This window comes from Ailuropoda melanoleuca, chromosome 19 (genome assembly GCF_002007445.2).
Source record: "Ailuropoda melanoleuca isolate Jingjing chromosome 19, ASM200744v2, whole genome shotgun sequence".
NCBI classification, from domain to species: domain Eukaryota; kingdom Metazoa; phylum Chordata; class Mammalia; order Carnivora; family Ursidae; genus Ailuropoda; species Ailuropoda melanoleuca.
In genome coordinates this window covers 32776877-32798750 of record NC_048236.1, presented here as the reverse complement: position 1 = coordinate 32798750, position 21874 = coordinate 32776877, and the positions used below count along the sequence as shown (strand labels likewise).

The window sequence follows — 21874 nt, the reverse complement described above, 5'->3', positions numbered from 1 at the left end:
ATTCTCCCTCTACTTCTGCCCCGCCATCCCCCCCACCCAGCTTGCATGCACATTCTCTCTTCCTCTCTCTCAAAAATAAATATGTAAGACAATTTGAAAATGATGATAAAATCTATAATACTCTTTATTATAAATTCCACATGAGCAGTTGATTTTTACCAAATACTTTTAGCTGATTTTTGCTGAATTATATCCATAGCCAAACTATGGTTGCAGTTTAACCAGGATTTGACTAATGGGATTGCATCTCAACCCACTAACTCTTTTTTTTAATTGTGGTAAAACACATAAAATGTATCATCTTAACCATTTTTAAGTGTATAGTTCGGTAGTGTTAAGCATATTCAGATTGCTGTGCAACGAATCTTAGAACAGCATGCATAGTGGAGTCGCCAAGATGTGCTCCATGGCATCTGGAGGTAGTGTTTGTACTGATAACGAGCAGGTGATGGGGCTGGAAAGGGAGGTCATGATGGCTGCACCGAAGGGACTAGACCCATATAGTACACTAGCCCCAAAGGTGGCTTCAGGCACCAAGGATGGCCCTAATAAATTAGGGTCCCTTCTGTCACCAACAAGCAAATAGTGCGCTGCATCTGTGAAGAGAACAATAGAGCCGTCATCTGGTTCTGGCTGCACAAGGGCTAGACCCAGCAAGACCCTTGCTGTGGAACCCATTACAACCTGGTGCCCCACTAGTTGGCCCACTGAACCTTTACACTAACTTACTCAAAATGTGCTGTAAAATGTTTCTTCTTTCCAAAATTGACTCCTTCTCCCATTAAAAAGAAAAAAAAAGTTTTTAAATTTAGTTTGCATTAACATTTGCCTCATCTCTTTCTTAAATCTAGATGAAGGATAAGCCAACCTTTTCTATAATGGGCCAGATGATAAGTATTTTAGGCTCTGTGGACCATACTGTCTCTTTCAAAACTATTCAAATCTGCCACTGTAATGTGAAAATAGGCATCAATAATACATAAGTGAATGGGCATGGCTGTGTCCCAATAAAACTTTATTCATAAGGGCAGATGATGGGAGAGCCCTAGTTTTCTGAACCCTAGACAATCAACAAAACAATAAACGATTAGACCTGCTGCTTGAAAATTTCCCTTGTGGCAGTACTGTCCCCATTATCTACTTCAGGTTAGCAACAGGAAGTTACTGAAAGTGAAGTTAGAAAGAGATGCGTAGAAGTATGCCATTTGTAGCCTTCCCACCACACAGATATAATAGACATAGAAAATAAAATGTAGTAAAATAATTAGAAAGTGATAAATATTAAATATGATCACCTGTTTTTAATGTAATTTTTTATTTTTAAGTTTGTATAATTTAATTTTTATTAATGGGCTGTAATTAAAAACTGGCTCATGAAATTCCTAAAAATTTAACAGTTGTTCTCACAAGCCAGTGTGGACCAGCTCCAGCATCCCAGTGGTTCAACTCCAGGCTCCTGCCAGTCTTCTCAGACAACTGGAAACCAATCCAACCCCTGCTCCTTGTTCCCTTTCAAACTTGACAAAAATGTTCTCTTCCAAAAGAGGTTGGAAACCTGATTTCTGGGTGTGTATCCTACTTGCCCATAAGCTAATTTTTATTCAGAAAAAATGAACCTCCTCGTCCAGTAATTATTTAGGCAGTCTAGCTTTAAGGTAATTAAATTTCTGACGAAACTTGCAGTGTACAAGAACTGAACCATCGTTCATGTGTTTGTATTGAGTCCCATTTGGTTTAAAAGAATGCCCGTACTCTTCAGAAGTTTCTGAAATTCAGCACTACCCAGTCTGGGAATCAATAACTTTTGAGTAGAAAGTAAGATGAATATAAGATAATGTCTGTGAGCAGAATCAGGTGATCTGTATTTTAACTCAGCCCCAGCATTTACAGTGTAATCTTAGACAACTGATTTCACTTTTTTATTTAAGTCTCAGCTTTCTCCTTTATACAAACTAAGGGTGGTAATAATGCTTGGTACTCTTAAAGTTTGTGAGGGCTAATATTCTAAAGTGATTTGAAAACTTTGGCTAATGGGGCTTTGGAAATATAGGTCAACGTTTATCATCTTGACATGAATGTGAGACATTAAAGATTGTAATTCCATGAACCTGACATAAACACTTTAAGCTTTGAAAAATGTGCCCAGATTCTTAGGGCAAATTGGAACTACCAACTGAAATTAGCTTTTTAATTTTTATCTTCTTTTTCTTTAATGTTCTCTCCCTTTCTCCCTATGCTATAAGTGATAGGTGATGGCTGACTTTATTTAGACATGGGTTTTTGTGTGTTGTCTTGGATCTGGAACAGACAGTCTGTGGTACCAGTACCACTATTTCCATTTTTCCTTTCTCTGCCCTTCTTTTCTTCTCTATACTTTCCATCCTCTTTTTTTTTTCTGCTCACTCCTCCTTTTTTCTTACTTGCCAAAATACAATGTATACCCAAACATTTTAGTCCAGTTTGAGACATGAAGTTACATAACAATGTATATGGTTCTCTTTTAAATAGGAGGCAACCTAGATTCTAATGATCATTGAGTCCCTATTTATCAGGCCATTGTATTACCTCATCCTTTTTCTGTTTCCAGACACTACCTCCCATTTTGCTTATGGATACATATACCACAAGACAGCCCTCCTAACATTAATATATCTCTTTAATAAAAAGACACGAGGAAGGACACGGGCTGTGGGTTCTGGAGTTCACTCATGGGCTGTGGGTTCTGGAGTTCACTCATGGGCTGTGGGTTCTGGAGTTCACTCATGGGCTGTGGGTTCTGGAGTGAGTTCACTCTGACAAAGCAGAGCCTTAGCATGATAACTCTTGTTCTGTGTATTCTGTAAAGCCCAATTCAGTTTATGCTCTAGCTTACGAGAATGTCAGCCTGGCCCATGGGTCCTTTCAGAGCCTGACCTATTTCCCTAGTATGAAGAGTCACTGTGACATCTGTATGTTTAATATTCCAATCTAATTATTCTTTATTAGCATTGTACATAAAGGTAAGTGTTCAAAATCACATCAAGTTGGAAAATATATTTCTCATTTTTAGTGGAATACCATATTTATACTGAAAAGCTTCTGTTAATGAGAACTTTGTTGAGGAGGGTAGTTGTAAAAGGGTCATCCAACCCCGGGTTTTATTTGCGCTTTGTATGTATGTGGATTTGAAAGAGAAAATGCTTGCTTTTGTATCTGCTAAGATTAGCTACAAGTAATTGTGGTTAGCTTTGCTGAAACTCCTTATTCTAATGATGCAAACAAAAATCACAAAGCACAGAGCTTTAGGTTTCAGAGGTGACTCACAAAGACTAGCAATCCATCTTGGAAGTCTTAGCAGGCCTATTTTTGGGCTGTTCTGCACACATGGCAAGGCTGAAGAATCCCAGGTGTTCTTGCTGAGAGCAAAGTGAGAGCATGAAGATTGCCCTGAGAAGCAAGAACATGCTCATTAAAGTAGGTTTCTGGTGGGAGGTGAATCCAACTGGCAGTTCTGCATTTCTCCTTGTGGTGACCTCTTTCCTTGTTAGAGAGGGGGTCTGATGTCCAAATGTATCCGGGTTTAATGAGTTTCAGATCACTGGGGACCAAGAGAGGGCAAAAGAGTACCTGCTTGGTGAACCAAGAACAGTATATTGCTTGTTTCCTGGATTCTATACCGTTTAAACAATGTAAAAGTTTTTCTTTTGTGAGATCTTTCTATCCCTTGGAAGTCTGAAATGGCAGACGTAAATATAGGAAGCTGAGAGCTATGGCATAAATGGACTAATCCAGTTGGCTATATTAATGATTCCCTTATGATAAAATCACTAAACTCTTCAAAAATGATTTTGCAAGACCAGCAGACATTCATCTCTCTATTGCAAATGAAGATGGACTGTAACTAGAGAAACTCTTCTCATAGGTTTGCACATGTAGGATGGCTAATCGGGTAAACAGTCTTTGAATATTAATAAACTAGGGAATTAGGTCACCATATTGGATTATTTTATTTTGTCAGATACTTATTAGTGGCAAGAACACTTTGTCTTGCAGGGCATATTTCAATGAAATGGCACGTAAATGTGTATCTTTGTGAAATCAAAAGTGAGAAATTGTATGTAACAAAATTGTGAATAGCAAAGTGGCAATTTACATATGGTCAGAGAATACAATTTTATATGAAATATAAAGAGTGTAATGTCTGTATAAGAAAATGCATGGCAACTATAGCAGTGTCAAAGCTTCAAGAAACAGCAAATGTGTATCAGAAGCTAAGCATTAACTTGGCACTAAGTGTCATGAAAAAGATTTTTTCCTCAGCAATGATATTTTGAAAGACTTTTTCATCACTTGAAAAAGTAAGTTTTTTTTTTTTCTGCCAGTATTCTAGAAGTAAATTCAAATGCAAGTAAGGGTATGAAAAACTTTTCTACTATTATTAGCATAAAAATTAACTACAAAAGAAAACCATGCTTTCCAAACCATCGTATTAATTGTCCTTTTTATAGAATCAATGGCATACAACTGCTTTATGATATAAATTTGCTTTTTCGTGTTCAAATGAAAGTTCTAAATCTTCGGAATTTTACTGTAAATACTTAACTTCCTATTATGCTATGGAGTCTATAATTCTAGTCAATTCACTTTATTTTTCTTTGCTTTGTTTTCCCAACTAGAAAATGAGGATCATGAGATAGTTCTATCTCCTTATCACACAAGATAGGATTAAGTTAAACTGAGCATGACTGCACTATTTTTATATGATACAATGAATGTATTATATAAAGGTATTAATGCCTTTTTAAAATTTTAAATTGTTACAACTGAGGAAAATTGCACACTTTTCCAAATAGGTGAAATGTAAGTATATGGTACACTCAGTGTATCAGGTCAGCAGAGGAAGAAATTCATATAACAACATGTATTTATTGACCAGTTTCTGTAGTCAGGTGCTCTACATGAAATATTTCGCTTGACTGTCATGACACTCTGAGAGAAATACTACTATAAAATCTATTTTATAAATGGGAAAATTGCAGAAGTTATATACCTTACCTAAGTTCATCCAAATGGGTAGTTAGAAAGACCAAGATTTGAACCATCCTGTTTGATTCCACAGCCCAACTTTCTACTTGCACTACTCTGACTGCCTCTCCAAATTCGGGCTCCCTATTCACACCATCCAAGACTTTGCAATATTGCATGATGTGTTATCTCAAAATATAAATGGAATCCTGCAATAGTTGAAGTCAACATGCAATTTCTGAGATCGTATCCCATTCCAAATTTCACACTGAAATGCATGCCCTTTTGTTATCCATTATTGTAGGCGAATCTGTTCATCTGAGCTAGTAGTTGGAAGATGTGCAAATATTATGTCTCCTGCTCTGTTAATTGTCTGGGTTTAGTAAAGAAAAACTCATTTTCTTTGGAGATGATCAAATGCTTCCCATGCAATTCATGAAAGCCTCAAACGGAACACTTGGGTATATATTCATTTGCCATCTCAAGGACAAAATGTAACCATGCATTATTTGGAAGTTTCTTTCATCTTTGGAATTATAATGGATTTTTTTTTTTTACCTATTCCACATGGGATTATGTTATGATGGTTCAGGAAAATGACATATTAGACGCATAATTGTTATGAATGATCACTGTGGAATAAGGAGAATAGATAAGTCACTCACTGATCTGATGACCTGTACATCTTTCATCCATCTTTCATCGGACTACATATCTTAATTGTGGCAACTTTCTGTAACAGTTACTTTACAGAGAAATACATACGATTAATTTTTAAAGAAAGGGAAACACATATTCTCTAGATATAGAGAAGAATGACAGTTGTCATTTTTTAATATTGATTTCTTAAAAGAATGTATATTGTGTTTATTGAACATAGAAAAGAGTTTTAAGTTATAAGTGATATAATTTGCTATGGCTTTCAGCTAGGAAAAAAAATAATATTTTTCCCCAAAATATTTTACATTTAAATGTTTGAGCATCCTAGAACAGGCTAGCTTAGGTTTTTTCTAGAATATGTCTATTTTTCTTAATGATATATATTATAAGCAAGTGTCACAGTGAGTTCAACTCACTTTTAAAAGTCTTAGGAGATTACAAAATGAAGAGCTACTTAAACACCAGGGAAGAAGCCTCAATTATTCAGAAACAACCACCTTTTGTAAAAGCTTCATCTAAATGAGGATTTTTGTGTAATGTAAATGAACTCCTTTTACTAAAAGTAGACATTTACCATTGTTATTAACACTTTATCCCCAGGAAGTACAATTTCCCTGATGCTAAGTAGTAACACAAAAATGCACAGCGATTGTTCTTCTTAGAAAAAAAAAAAAGATGTATTCAATTTGTATTTATTTTATTATTTTGCAAAAACACTAGAACAAAAAAAAAAATACACCATATAAAGTTTCACTCTACATAAAACCAGGCTTCAGAAAGAACTGTTTTCCAGGCTGCCAGACGTTTTCCCCCTCTATCATAAGCTAACAGCAATGATGTAGCAAGGATAGAGGGGAAGTCACAAATGTATTCAGTCTCCTGCTGCTACTTTAGTGTGTGCGTGTGTGTGTGTGTGTGTGTGTGTGTGTGTGTGTGTGTGTGTTTTTGGCAAATGAATAAAATTTGTACTTGGCATATTCTAACTGAAAAGCTGTTCTTAAAGATACAGACATTGTTTTTCCATTAGGCTAATTTGTGTTTCTCCATTTGCCTCAACCTATAACTGACAGCCAAGGAAAATGAAAAGATTTGCTCATGTTTGCTTTCATGAGAAAATACCACTTAAAATGAATTTGTTAGCATTAAATTAGTCCTATAATTTTCCAGTTCTTTTGAAGTGGTTCCTAAAAAGTTATCCAAGATTATAAATAAAAAAAAAAAAGTCATCCAATATAAAGGGAAGTGTTGATAAAGTCTGGAAGCACAAGAGGGAACTCTCTAGGCAAGAAATCTCACCATCCGAGTGCTGCGTGGTGGTTTGGCACTGGAGTTAGAGGTGGAAACACGCACACATATGTTTACACACACATGCACAGGGGCGCTTGCACACACATACAAACACAGTGTATACACAGAATATCCCATCGAGGAGACTCCCCTGTGTTATTTGTTCCTTAACAAATATCACGCCACACCAAAATGCGGCTAAATCAAATGTGTCAGAGAAGTAAATCGAAAGTCCAGCCTCTTTCCTGGAAGGAGTCCAGGGTCTGAAGCCCGTTGCAGTTCTAGTAGCAGATCAGTGAAGGTTGTCTTGCCACTCCTGCCACTCTTGCCCACTACTCTCAACATGAAGCTATAATAGCCCCAAGCCTTCACTTTGGTTTTACACATTATCTATTGGATTCCACCTGTAAATGCTTCAGAGATGCCTGGGCAGGAACCAAGAATATGGGCTGTTATCAAGTGGCATTAAAAGCTCAGAAAATCATTGGACAGAGAACAAGTCAGTATCATACTCAATGCAATCTTGATCTATTGATCAACACCATAAATACTGGAAGATTAATTGATATTAAAGTTAGGGCAAAACCTCATATCTTCTTAATAAAAGAAGTGAAAACTTATGACAAAACATACTCACAATTTCAACATCCATAATTGCTTTTCTTTTAGTCTGGCTTACTCTGGAGTAAGATGCTATCTTAATGATCACTGCTGTTTTACACATTTTAATTAATGTTTTAAGCTTTGTATTTCTATCCTGAGGCAGTTTTATAAAGGAAGCTATTTTCAACAAATAAAACACATTACCCCAGCAGTTCTTCATTTAGCTGGCTGCAGAGGTGGAATTGAGCACTGTCCCCTTACCCTCCAGCATGCCAAGAATACCTGTTAGGAGGTGTAGCCAGGGCCAACAAGCTAATGGATGTAGCTGAGGAAGGGCTCCGGCTGAGCCCATCCTTTCATGTCACTCTGGCACTGGTCACCAAAAGCTTGCCCTGGACCTCCATGACACAAATCCATAGAATAGAAAGGGGGAAGTGAGAGGAGGGCTTTATTCTAGGGCTGAGGCCAAGACAAATGTTTCAGTGAGGTGCTTTTGGAATATGCCTGGCACAGAGTGGACACTCATTAAATGTTCAACTTAGGTTGAATCAATTTGATATGGGGCGAAGGGGAGGAAAAAAGGAGACAGAGCCGGGGTTAAGATTACTGTGTACTAAAGTAGCATTAAATGTGCTGTTACTATGAGTCGTGGATTGTGTATCTGATAGCAAGTATCTTAGATCACGATATCTGTGTGTTGTATGGCTTAACTGCCTCTCCTTTCTTTTTTGGAAGTTTCTTTTTTTTTTAATATTGATTGATTGATTTTGAGAGAGTGAGAGCACACGGGGGGGGGAGGGGCAGAGGGAGAGAGAAAGAGAGACTCTTGAGCAGACTCCCAGGGGATTGCAGAGTCCCGCAGGTGGCTGGATCCCACAACTGGGAGATCATGACCCAGGGGAAATCAAGGGTCCAACGCACAACCAACTGAGCCATCCAGGCACCCCTGGAAGTTTATTTCTAATTATATTTATTTTGTTATTAGGGAATTTGTCCTGCCCTAGAAACTGAGATCCGCATGCTAATGAGGGAACAGTGAAAATTTGAGAATTTCAAGTGAAACAAAAATCTCTTTAGGCTCAGAACCAACTTACCAGAGTCTAGCATTTTTGTAGCTTATAACAAAGAATCCCTTCCTGTTAAGATTTGTGGTGCTCATCCCTGACCTCAGACTTAATCTTTAAAGAACATCAAATATGACAAATTAACTTTGACAGAAATATATTTAATGACTAGTTTGCTGACATCCACAGGTAAGGCAAAGAAAATTGCCAGTTCTTAAAAACAAAGCAAAACAAAACAAAAAACCCACCACTATTTTGCATCTGGCTGTCTGTCCTCAGCAGCTGCCTGGAGGGCCTGTTCCCAAGGTAGGGAAAGGAGTCCTTCAGGGTGAGCCCTGCACCCACGCCCGGGGACCCTGCACGATCTATCTGGAGCCAACACAATGGGCCAGAGAAGTCTGCTCCTAACTTGTTAAAATGCTCTGTTTGTATCTAGTGAGATAAATATTTACTTCCCTTAACCTTTACTTGTATACAATGATTTTTACTCAGGGGGTGTGAAAAAAAATCTGTTTTGCAGAAATAGAAGCTTTCTGTTAGATGCCCAGAGTTTAACGTTAAAAATAAACAACAAAAAACCTCCACAAACTCTATATAATGCACATCTCATCTGTTATTACAGAAGTAGTTCTGCTTAAACTTCTCCCTTTCCTGCTCAGGAGTGTTTGTGAAAGGCCAGTGACTAGCCTGAATGTCTATAAAATGGTATCAAACACAAACCAGCATTTAAAAGACATGAGCTTGTGTGAAACCCCAAACAGAGCATTCATTACTTTATAAGAGTAATTAACGAAATGTCTGAATTTAAATATGTTCAAAGCCTTGGAAAAGACTCATTCCAAGTTTCCTCCCAAACACAAATCCAAAATATGAACTCGTATTTGATGTTTGATGTCTGCAGCCTAGACTCTACCTAGTTTAAACTTGTTACGTAAGAAAGGCAGGGCTATGGAGTTATTAAGTGCATATGAGAAAAATATTTTAGAAAATGTAATGAGTTAAAGTCTCCTACATTTTTGTAGCTGTAAATAGTTTATTATTGAGTGATTGCCTTTCTTGATCACAGCATTTCATGACCAGTTTACATGTGATTACATTGATCTATCAGACAGTTTTCAGAATACATTTTCTGGTTTGGTAACAGAAACAATTCTTTTTTCTGCCTCTGAAACCTATTCAGAATGTAATCAGCGGACCAGTACAGCGTCTTCATTGAGGCTGTTAGAAATGCGGACTCTCAGGCTCTATCCCAGAGCTTCTGAATCAGAAATTGCGTTTTAATAAGCACTCTTGATGATTTATGTGCACACTGCATTTTGGGAAGCACTGATCTAAAACACAGCTACACATATTTCTTACAAAGGAAATATGGTTTTTTTTAATTCTTAGAACTAATTATTAAAGTTAAACCAAAAATATTTTTTAAAATTCCAAATTGTAAACTTTTAATCTTTAATCAATTCAATATAACGACTATAACAGACTTTTAATGTGACTCTGATTTTTTCCTAGAAACCCCTCCATACAGTTGGAAGTTCATCACAATAGTCCCAAACAACATATAATAAACATATCACAAGTTATAGAATAAAAGAAAGATAATTGATGACAAATATAAAAGCAACAGCTAGTTTTGTCTGATATTATATTTCTTAAATGGGCCAAGTTTATTATTTTGCCCTCATTTAGCAAACACTCTGTGCCTTGTATGCAGTATTTTCGGAATTCACGATAACAGAAAATCCTCCGGCAAAATTGCAAAAAGCTTTGTTCAGAACAAGAGTAACCTCTACTGGATTGCGATCGTCTTTATGGGAGTCCACCACACAATTCAGGGTTTGCTCCTTCTTATGGAGAAAGAACAACTGCTCTGTTTATTCTGACATAATCTCCCTTCATTTTCTAAAATAAACTAAAACTCCTAATGAATAATATGCTTGTATCCTGAAGAACACATTATTTAAATGGTAATTGAGAGATGTGATATAGCATTTTACTGTCAAATCATGAAATCAGATTGTTTGGTTCACTTATATGTGCCAATTACACATTTTCAACCTAAATTTAAATATATAATGCATCATCTTCAAGCCTTTAAAAATAATCTTCAGGGGGAAAAAAAGTTAAAGGACAATAGTGGTCTGAGGATTTACTGATTTATTTCTTGTTCCCAATTTTTTCTAATTTCCCAAATATTTAACAATAAAGAATTTATTATTTTGTAATAAAAAAAACCTTTTATTTTAAAAAGAACAGAAAATTGCTTCATCTCTGGGTAAAAATATAAAATAAGTGCATATGAAAATAGAATGTGCATTTCCGATTAGGGTTCTTCTCATCTGCAAACTGTCCATAATATCAAATCTTTTAAATCTAGAGATGCTTAAGTGAGTGTCAGTTAATCAGAGGGAAACTGCCTTATGTAATTAAACTTGTTAAGCAGTTATGTAAAGTTTAACCAGCAGTGGTATAAAATGCATAACAGTCTGTCCCCTCTTTTTGACTTTGTAAATTATATATTCTTGATGACAGGATGGAGAAAATTCAAAAGAAGAGAAGTGTAACCAGAAGAAAGTATATATTTATATACTTCAGATATATACAAGGAAATATATATATGTGTGTAATATATATATGTATAAATATATATATACACACACACATATATTCTTCAAAAAACTAATCATAGTTTTGCTTATAGTTCCCCCTACTCAAGAATCTTCAACTGTCACCATTTCCTACTGAATAAATTCTAAACTCTAAGTTCAGCTACAAAGTCGTCCATGATGTGGTCCCAAACAATCTTACCAGGTACCTCCCACTATTTGCCATCTTCTCTTCTCTTCACTCCACCCAAGCCAAACCATTTGCTAGTTCCCTATATAGTCTGAGTTTTTTGTTCCACACTTATGTTCACACTGTTCTGTTGATTGGCATATTCTCTCTCCAACACCACTTCACCTCCTCCTACCCCTCCCCACCGTAACCCCAACCTGCCAGGAAAAAGCCTATTCCGTCAGTTAGGAGGCTTATAGCTCCTAAGTTGGGTATAGAATACCCAACTAACTGTGCCTTAAACAATACAGACATTTATCATCTTACATCTTAACACGTTCTGAGATAGAAAGAACCATGTACTTTTGTATCATTCTACTCCGCTATCTTCACGTTGGCCATTGTCTTCAGGCTTGTTTCCTTATAGTCACAGATAGCTGCCACTGCTCCAGGCATCATATCCTCACGTATCTATGTCAAAAGGAATAGGGAGGGGAGTTCTCTCATGCATCTTTTTTCAAGGGAAAGGAAAACCCTTTCCAGCATGCTCTTTCCAGCATGCCCATTCTCTAGTTTCTAAGAAGGTGGGAAATGTTAGCATCTAGCATTTTCAGGCTCCAACATGGGAGGTGGACTGTACTGTCCAGGGGGAGGAATGAGGGATGGGATGGCTATTACATAAGCAACTAGTGGTTGCCTCTAGTCCTCCAAAGCCCGGATCCAACGACATTGACACAATTAAGCCTTCTCCAAGTCAAGTTATCTCTCCTTTGGTTTTGCACAACATTGTGTATCTTTATATTTACATTTTTTGTATCATAATGATCTGTGTGCTTTCCTAATTTTAACTATGAGAATATATAGACTATCTTTTTCATCTTTTATTCTTCATATCCTCTAGCAGAGTCCTTGACCCTTAGAAAGTCTTGAATAAATATTTCCTGAACTGAAAACCTCACTAATTTGAACCACAGATGATTCACTTTAGCTACAGGGGGAGAAAGAAAGAACCCAAAATGAAACTTAGGGCTTTCACCATATTGACAATTAATATAAACTCTGCTTTTTGATAAGCAAATGACATGGGTAAGAGAAACAAAGTTAAAAATATAGAGGGTTGATCTTATCCTCTCTATTGACAAAAAAAGAAAGAAAAGAAATAATAAAAAAGAAAAGGTTCCCAGAAAATGTTCTATTTTCTAAAGAAGACTGGTCCACTTGCTACTGGATGAAGTTAGGCTCCCAAGGGCTCATCCCAATGGGGTCCCAGACTCAAGCCAACTCAGACCAAAAGGTTTAGGGCTGCCTACTAGGAATGAGGACTAATGAGCTAGAAGCATCCTGAGTTGCTAAGGATTTCATAGAAAAAGGCTGACATAGCACTTCTGAACTTTAAATATTTAAACTTTTAAGAGGAATCAATTTACCTCTACTGAGTTTTCTGCCACTCACAGCTGAACCTAATCCCAGTTAATGCTTTTGTTCTCTCCTGGAGACTATCTTACTTGCCAGAGTCTTTGGAGCTGGTTAGGGAGTCCAGAAGCCATTGCCAGTAGGAAAGTCCTCTTGAGTCCAGACTCCATTCAGCTTGGAACTCTACTCAACTTGAAGATTGGCCAAAACTAGTTCCATCTCGTCAAGTACCATACACTGTCTGCTCTCACTTCTGTTGATGAAAGGCTGGCTGCGTGTCTAGTTATTCAAGCAAAACAAAGGATAGTAACAAATTGTCACAGATCCTCAACATCAACTTTGCTGGCTGTGTTCAGTAAAATGCCATTTTTTTTCTACCTCAGAACTGAAAGAATTAAGTCGAGCCCTCCCAATGCCAAAGCAGCTAACCTCCAACCAAGGGGTAGATGAGATACATGGAAAAGTCTGACTTACCAGTCCTTTGCTTTTATTTATATTGCTACACCTTTTACCAGAGATTCTCAAACTAACATTATGGCAACCTGCACAAGCAAAACAGTCAAGTGTAGGGGAAGAAAAGTCAAGTCAATCGAAAAATGCATTTTGTATTTTATCCTAAGAGTCAAGTTCATTGAAAAAGTTGTTTCTTTGGACTGAGCGGTAATTTTGCTGATATGACCAGTGAAGTCAGTTAAAATAAGAAACCTGTTGTGTACAAAAAGATGCAAGTTATTTTAAAAATATCCTTATTGCAGTCCACATCAAGGACAGTTTACAAAGGTAGCCGAGGAGTTCCTAAAGCGAGGCCTTGCTGAAGACACTCGGATTAACACCCTGGCAGACACACAAGAAGGGCAGGAGTGCTTGTTCTCAGCTTCTCCACCCAGGGGGCAATTGTCCAGCCAAGATTAAGTTGAAAAGACATGACAAATTATTCTAAACTCTAACTGGGAGAATTTCACAACCAACTGATTCAAATGGAAATGCAGACCTCAGATCAGATAACTAAGGTCAAAACATTCAAAAAAAGGCTTGAAATGTCTGATTTATCTACATTGGTTTTATTACACCAATGTTCAAAATTGTCCAAAACTAAAGTTCGTTTTGTGGAAAGCATTTCCCAAAAGTAGATGCAGCCAATAGTATAAAACTGGGCATTTAAAGTCACGAAGGAAATCTATGAACCCATTTAGATATTGAAAGTAAAATAGTGACACTACTCTTTTTTCTGAAAGTACTTCTATAATTTATAAAATACTTTGATTTTTTTTTTTTATTTTAGATTTGCAAATGGAATTATCATGGTGCTCTTTTTCCACAGTATCTTAGTCAGGACCTTTTATTATATTTTTACCATTTCTTCACATACATTGAAATGTAATGATTTTGTGTTTATAGTTTACCATCAAAAAATAAAAAAAACTAGGGGCACCCCGGTGGCTCAGTTTGTTAAGCATCTGCCTTTGGCTCAGGTCATGATCCCAGGGTCCTGGGATTGAGCCCCACGTGGGGCTCCCTGCTCAGCAGGGAGTCTGCTTCTCCCTCTGCCTGCCACTCCCCCTGCTTGTGCTTTCTCTCTTGCTATCTCTCTCTCTCTGTCAACTAAAGAAAATCTTAAAAAAATAAAATAAAATAAAAATCTAAAGACTTTGAAATTGAAATTAAATTAGTTGGGTCACTTACCCCATAATCCCATATAATATCTTTGTTAAGGAGAGAAATCTATTATATTCTTAATTTCTCTAAGAATATAGAGCATTGTGGTTATTGTGGTACTTGGGAAAAACAATATAACACAGTGGTTAAGATGTGGACTCTGGAGCCAAATGTAAACTTTAAGACCTGGGGTTCAAATCCTAGCTGTACCACTTACTAGTTGTGTAAACTTAAGCAGACTGTTTAATCCCCAGTGTTGACTCACTTTCCTCATCTATACCACATTGTCCCATTATGCCCCATTAAAAGGACAAAATGATTTGATATTAATATAGCACTTAGAATGGTGTCTGGGGCATATTAATTTGACATAATGAATTATGAAATATGTCACTTATTAAATAAGAATAACTTCCTTAAGTAATACAAAATGTCTCTGCAGTACGTAGTATAAAGCTAATTTAAAACTACCCTACCTGGGTGGCTCAGTCAGTTAAGCGTCTGCCTTTGGCTCAGGTCCTGGGATCCAGCTCCACTTTGGGCTCCCTGCTCAGTGGGGAGTTTGCTTCTCCCTCTCCCTCTGTTCTTTTCCCCACCACACATGCTTGCTCTCTCTTGCTCGCTCTCTCTCGCTTGCTCTCAAATAAATAAAATCTTAAAAAAATAAAAAAAAAGAGCATACCACCCAAAGTTTAATTTGATTAGCCAGCATTAAATTATTAAGATTGCAGATTTGTTCAAGCAATCTCTCCGGTGAATTCATTCTCATTAGAACATCTATCAAAGGATGGAAGAGAAAAAGAAAGGGTAGAGTATGGAATGCTCAGTTGTTACATGTAGCCACTGTCCATTCCTTCATAGGTCAGAGCAACTGGCCCTGAGAACTGACCTGCCAAATAGTGGCAACATCTTTAGACTTGACCAGGGAAGCTTTTAATTTTTTTTAAAAATTTGAGTGAAAAACCAATATAAAGAACCCTCTTACCTAACTACTGAAACTGTCACTTGTCTTCTGTCTCTCCCTTCATCACTGTCATATTATTCTTCCTGGAGCAAAAATGTAGTAAAGAGTCTGACTCCATTTTTTTAAATATTTGAACTCTGATACTTTCAAGCCCCACTTCTCACCTTTCTCTCTTGCCCCACATGTGGGTAAATCACTAAGAAGGCCCCAGCACACCTTCCCTTGGTTGGGGGGAGGGGCAGGGAGGAAGTTCAAACCAAACAAACTTTGGGAACCCTCACCCTGGCCCCACCCCCTAACCAGAAAAAAAATCAGAGATACTCTCTGCCTAGGCCATTCCAGACCAGTTTGGATGTCTGCTCTCTCCAGAAAGTTCCATTATGTAAGTCATACACCTTTTCATACTCTGTATGAAATGTCATCAATTGTGTATGATGTCATCAATTTTAAAATGCAAACCAATTGAGGGTGGGGAGGTTGGTCCCAGCCTCCATGGGGCAACCAAAAACAATTGGAACAGCAAGCAGTGTTGCATAGTTAATGACCACATGACCACCTTTGAAGGGAGTTTTCCTTCTCTTGCTCTTGGCTTGCTCACTGACTGTGATGCAAGCTGGGGAGCATGCACTTGGAGCCATGCACTTGGAGCCACGCTGCTGCCTGTTGTCAAGCTTGTGCTTTGAGTTATGCCGTGGTGGTGCTGCCTCTGCTGAGTCCTTGAGTTTCTGTTTACAGATTTAACCTAAATTGAAAGTTTTAATAATTGGAGTTTAGGTACAGGATTATGGGATCTGGGGGGTAGGGTGGTACCACAGATCTCCTTAAAGTGGTCCTAGGTCATGTGTCTTGGCCCAGACTTGTCAATATGTCTTGGACTGAATCATATGTCCCAGTTCCAGCATAAGCTATGACCTAAACTAGGCTCAGGGGGACAACTCTTCCCTTGTGACCACTGGCTGTATAGACCCCACTCTAGAGTGCTCAGGGGAAAGACTGATACTCGATGTAGTATACAAACCCATCACATGGCCACTTGTGTAAGGAAGAGTCCTTACCATGAGGCATGCCAGACTCCATGTCCCTAAAAGCCACTTGTGTAAGGAAGAGTCCTTACCATGAGGCATGCCAGACTCCATGTCCCTAAAAGCAGATGGTTCACTAGGACCCTTTGCCCAAAATGTCTCTGGTTCTATGCCATCCATGATTCTGTCACCAAAAAAGATCCTGACCATCAGTCCTATAAAGAAAAATATACATGGCACTCCCATAAGGTACAGAACGTTATGAAAAGCAACCTCCTAAAGGAACAGCGGATGCCGTCACCCTATTGGATAACTGTAAAATGCACTGATAATTACTCTAGGTTTTATTGAGTGCAGAAATTTAGCAGCATGCCAAAGAGTTATTTCAAAACTCCCTAAACCCTAGAAAGCAACAATCACCATTGGAAAGGTTCCTAACATTGACAATACTGAGTGGAGACTCTCTATAAGAAGAAACTGATAAATATGGGCAGAGTAAAGAGAACTCCCAAAGTACATCCAGTAACTACCAAGGGGAGGTAGGGCAGACGGATACAGGGAAATAGTGTTTGGCAATTTGACCCAATTATAAATCTAAACTATACTAAACTACACTAAAATAATTTACGTACCAGTACACAGATTGACTTTTGTGCCTCTACAACATAGATTCTAAATTAATTTTAACGTCAGCTAAGATGCACCAATTGGCCTTCATGACCTTGATCAATACTGGTGTCCACCTTACAATTATAGTTGGGATCCCAATAAATTTAAACAAGATACTCCCTATACTCATAGAGGAGTTACCAACAAATAGGGATGACTCACCTTCACCACCAGAACTATTGTCTTTCCTAAATTTTCCATAGTCATAGCCCACTGACCTAAAATATCCCACGGTGGGCATTGATGCCTTAACCCAACAGTAATAAACTGAAATAAAATTAAGTGCTAGGCACTTAAAGTTTGTCTAATAGATGGGATTTCATGGACCTTCCCCTAGAGCTAAAATAGTTAATACAGCCCAATGTAGATTAAAACAAGGCCTACAGGAATTACGACCCACCATAAAAGACCTACAAAAGGGAAGAGCCATTATTCCTTCTCTTTTCCTCTTAGTTGCCCAATTTGGACAATGCTCAAACCTGATAAAAAATGAATGGTATCTAGGGGCACCTGGGTGGCACAGCAGTTAAGCGTCTGCCTTCGGCTCAGGGCGTGGTCCCGGCGTTGTGGAATCGAGCCCCACATCAGGCTCCTCCGCTATGAGCCTGCTTCTTCCTCTCCTTCTCCCCCTGCTTGTGTTCCCTCTCTTGCTGGCTGTCTCTCTGTCAAATAAATAAATAAAATCTTAAAAAAAAAAATGAATGGTATCTAACAGTGGATTATTACAACCTTAATGCCGTCGCACCAGCAATTCAGAGACTTGTGCTAAATATTATTGAAATTTCTGATTCTGCCAATCAACAACTGGAAAATATTTTGCTACTTTTACATTTAGCACATGTGTTCTATTACGTTTCTATTTCAACAGCCTGTTGGCTTCAATTGGCTTTCACCTTCGATGGGACACAGTACACTTTTACCTGGCTGTCCGTGGGGTACCTCAGCAGCTTTGCTCCCCCACAGTCTCTGCAGACAGGATCTTCATCACAGCCACCTTCCTCCAGGAGCACAGGTGTGATATTACACAGACGACATCCTCTCCTTCTGAGACTCATTTGACACATTTATTCAAGACATACAAATACTAACAAAGGAGCTCACCAAAAGGGATGCCTCATTGCACTACAAAAAGTGCCTCAGTTAAATCCCTACGAATTATGTGGTCAGTCAAGGCTGCTCCATCCCTGACACTCAGAAAATAATCAATGACCCTCTCAGCATCCATAATGTTAAACCCAACATCTTTTCAGACTTTTTGGTTTTAGAGGCAACATATTCCTCATTTACAAATTTCACTTCAGTTCATTTATGCTGTTACTTGCAAATTGGCCTGCCTTGAATAGGGTCCCGACCTCCAACAAAAGGCTCTAGAATCTGTCCAAAGTACACTGTAATAGGCACTCCCATTAATGCTTTCCAGAGACTCCATCACTTAGAGGCTTTAAAACCTCCTCTCCTGCCTCCTAGTCTCTGGCCCACCTACGATGACAGTAAGTTGCCCACAGGCCTCTCCTGTAAGGAGCTGCCCTCCTAACATCCAGGCTGCACACCATTTGAACATCAACTGGTAGTTGCATATTGGGCTTTCCTGGAGACAAAGGCCTCAGTCCACAACTCTCCACATCCAGCTGCCCCTTATGCCTCAGATCACTGAGGCAGCACCAGCAGACTGGGCGCAGTCACAGAGGTCTCCTTATTAAAATGGAAATTGTACTTACAAGATAGAGCCAAACCTTAGCCTTTTGCAGGAGGAATTGTCTTCCCTGGATCTTAGTCTCTTGTCAGATGTAATGGTGCTACAGAAAGTCATCTCTCTCCAGACCCACTGGCCACCTGGAGAAAGTATGTATGTGTTTGATTGAAACTCAGGATGGACTGAGTAATCAAAAAAGGACTTCGTTTACTTTACCTATGGTTAGATAACCGTAATATGTGAGGGAGCCCTCTAGCAAGCTGCTGCTATCCATCCTCTAAGCAGGACAACCTTGATTAAGGGCAAGACTCAAGGGTCAGCACAATTGGCCAAACTTTATGCAGTCATCTTTGTAACAGAAGACGCTTGGCCAAAAATTGGTCCAATGTGCCTGTTTTTACAGAATATTGGGACATTACCAATTATCTGGCCACTTAGACCAATGGCAATAACAACTCCTTATCCAAGGTTACCTACTTTGGGCTAAAAAAAACTTTGAGAATTTCTTGCCTCAGATACCCAAAATAAAAATCAAGGTCACGCATGCCTGTCCATACTGAAGCCAAAATAAAAGGCTTCATCTTATCCCTTCTGGAGTTCCAGACATTACTGATGTTTTTCCATCAAGGCATGTATTTCTCTCCTCAAAGTACACACCAAAGACTCCTGAATAAGATAGCCAATGAAACTTCAATAAACCTTAATGGCCACATGCTCTAAGCCTCATAGGGAGTCATAATGGCTTACTTAAATGAGTTCAAAATCAATTAAATGAGACATAGCAGATTTCAGCCATCCATCAAACATCAGTGGTGAATTATAATGAATCTGACTCCATTTGTGATGTCTGAATAGTGACAACTTTCAAGGCTCATTCACTCCCTTCCCACTTTTTGCCCCACATCTGGGCAAGCCCATAAAAATACCTATGAGTTTCATCCCTTGGCATCTGCTGGGTAGTTAAAACCATAGAGACCCAGAACCCTCACCCTGGTTCCACCCCCTCATCGCCATGAAAAGAAAGCCAAGTCCTGCTCTCACAGAAAATCCCATGATGAGAGTAATAGACCTTTTCGTACCTTCTGGATGCCTGTGTGTGGTCATCAGTCTTGATATCCAAACTAAGTTGAGGGGAGGTCTTTGCTTACTCTCTGGAGGACAACCACAGTTGTGCGTGTCACCCTCCCGCTCGTAGACCTCCGGTAGCTCTCCCACCGCCCACTGCATTAGAGATAAACTGTGTATCGTAGCTACAGATTTACCTTTCTGGTCTCACTTTCCCCCATACTCCTTATAAACATAATGCTTCAAATGTTACTGTGGCCAGAACATTCTCTTTGCTTATGCTGTTCCCTCTGCCTTGAGTTTTCTTTTCCACTCATCATCTCTATTTGCCCCTTCTTCAAGGTCATCTTAAAAGCAAACTCCTCCATAAACCCTTCTCGGAGTCTTCTAACCAGACAAACTCTCTTCCTGCTTTGAATCTCTGGTAGTGCTTTCTCATGTTCTACCCTATAACATAGTCATTCACATCTGATTGTTCCTCAAGCTCAAGGGTTGAGACCACGGGCCCTGGAAACAGACAATGAATGAATGAATGAATGTATGAATGACTGAGTGAGTGAATGAATGAATGAATATCTCACATTTGATTCTTGCTACCTACTTGCCAGAGGGCAAGTTACCTCTCCTTGCTAAGCCTCAAGTCCTTCCCAAATGGAAAGAAATAAAATCGTACATGTGAAGGGTTTTACCTACTGTCTGATTCATCCTCAACACTCAATAAAATGCTAGCTATTCTCATACTTACCCTCTACCAGATCAGAAACAATTTTATGTCAGAAACTCAATTTCAATCCAATGCAACAACAGTGCCTCGTATATAGAAAGTATTTAATAAATATCTATTGAATGAACTGAATAAATGGTTCATAGGACTTCACTGAAATTTTAAAGCGAATTAACAGTAAGATTAGGACAATTAAATCACATGCATGGACTCTAAATTCATTCTAAGTATGCACACACGAATCATCTTAAAAAAAATAGAATTCAGGTAACACATAGGTTTGTCTTGAAAACTGCTAGCTAAATTAATTTCCCAGATATTCCTCCACACCCCACACCCCCTCTCCCAACCCTGTAACGTACACGTTTGTGCACATACACACACAGGCACAGACACACACAGGCACTTTTAACTGGGTTATATGGGCTTAGCTGTTCCCTAATTTTGTTATTTTAACAAAAAGTAGACATTTGTGGATTAAAAACAGTGACAAGTTAATTGGCAACTTAAGGTTTCTTTCTGTTCAAAATCCTGTTGTCAGACCATTCAACACTCTGTAAAAAGTTTGATGTGAGATTTAAAATATATAGTGAACTATGCTGGTCTATGTTTAATATTCCTAATTTAGATAGACAGAAAACATATTTTTAAGGGTTAGAAAAAAGATATTAGGATCCCCATGAAAAGGGAGGTACAACAGTGCTCATTAGAACCTTAGTTAAAATTGCAAAAAAAAAGTCCTATAAGTGTAAAATATGTGATTGCCTGTGTACTTTAAAACCAGATATAAAATTGTTTTTAATGATACTGGGAATGTTCACAAGACTGGAAGTGAAAAGGCAAGATACAATGTGATAAAAACAAATGGCAGTTATCTCAATATTGAAGCATTTTTTTCTGTACTGCTAGGAAAACTCATGGTGTTTCCCTCCTGTATTTTTAAAATAACCTACAAGAAACATACATGAGTTAATTTTAAAATGTCTCTTACATGTTTAATAGCCATGTTTGTCATGATCTGTAAGAATAACCGCAGAATGTCTAAGCGAAAGATAAAATCCTCTTTGAAAACAGTTCACTAACTGTATTGTAATACAGAAGCTATCTAATACAAAGAAATGTATATTTGCAAATTGACCCACCTAGTTTGAGTCTGTCCAATTCTGTGTGCGAATAGTCACCTTGAAATGTGTATTATGGTTCTCCTTGGGAGAAGACTCGGAAGTAGGAATAGGACTGTGGTGGTAGAGAAGTTGGGAAATTTATAAAATTCCA

General features: G+C 38.2%; 1 protein-coding gene across 1 annotated transcript in view; it reads left to right on the top strand.

Moving 5' to 3' along the window:
• Nucleotides 1-397: 397 nt before the first annotated feature.
• Nucleotides 398-21874, top strand: part of LOC117797179 (mucin-1) — an 88910-nt gene continuing 67433 nt past the window's right edge. The window contains exon 1 of the mRNA XM_034648281.1: nucleotides 398-445. Coding sequence (XP_034504172.1) covers nucleotides 398-445 — 48 coding nt within the window. The remainder of the gene's footprint in view (nucleotides 446-21874) is intronic.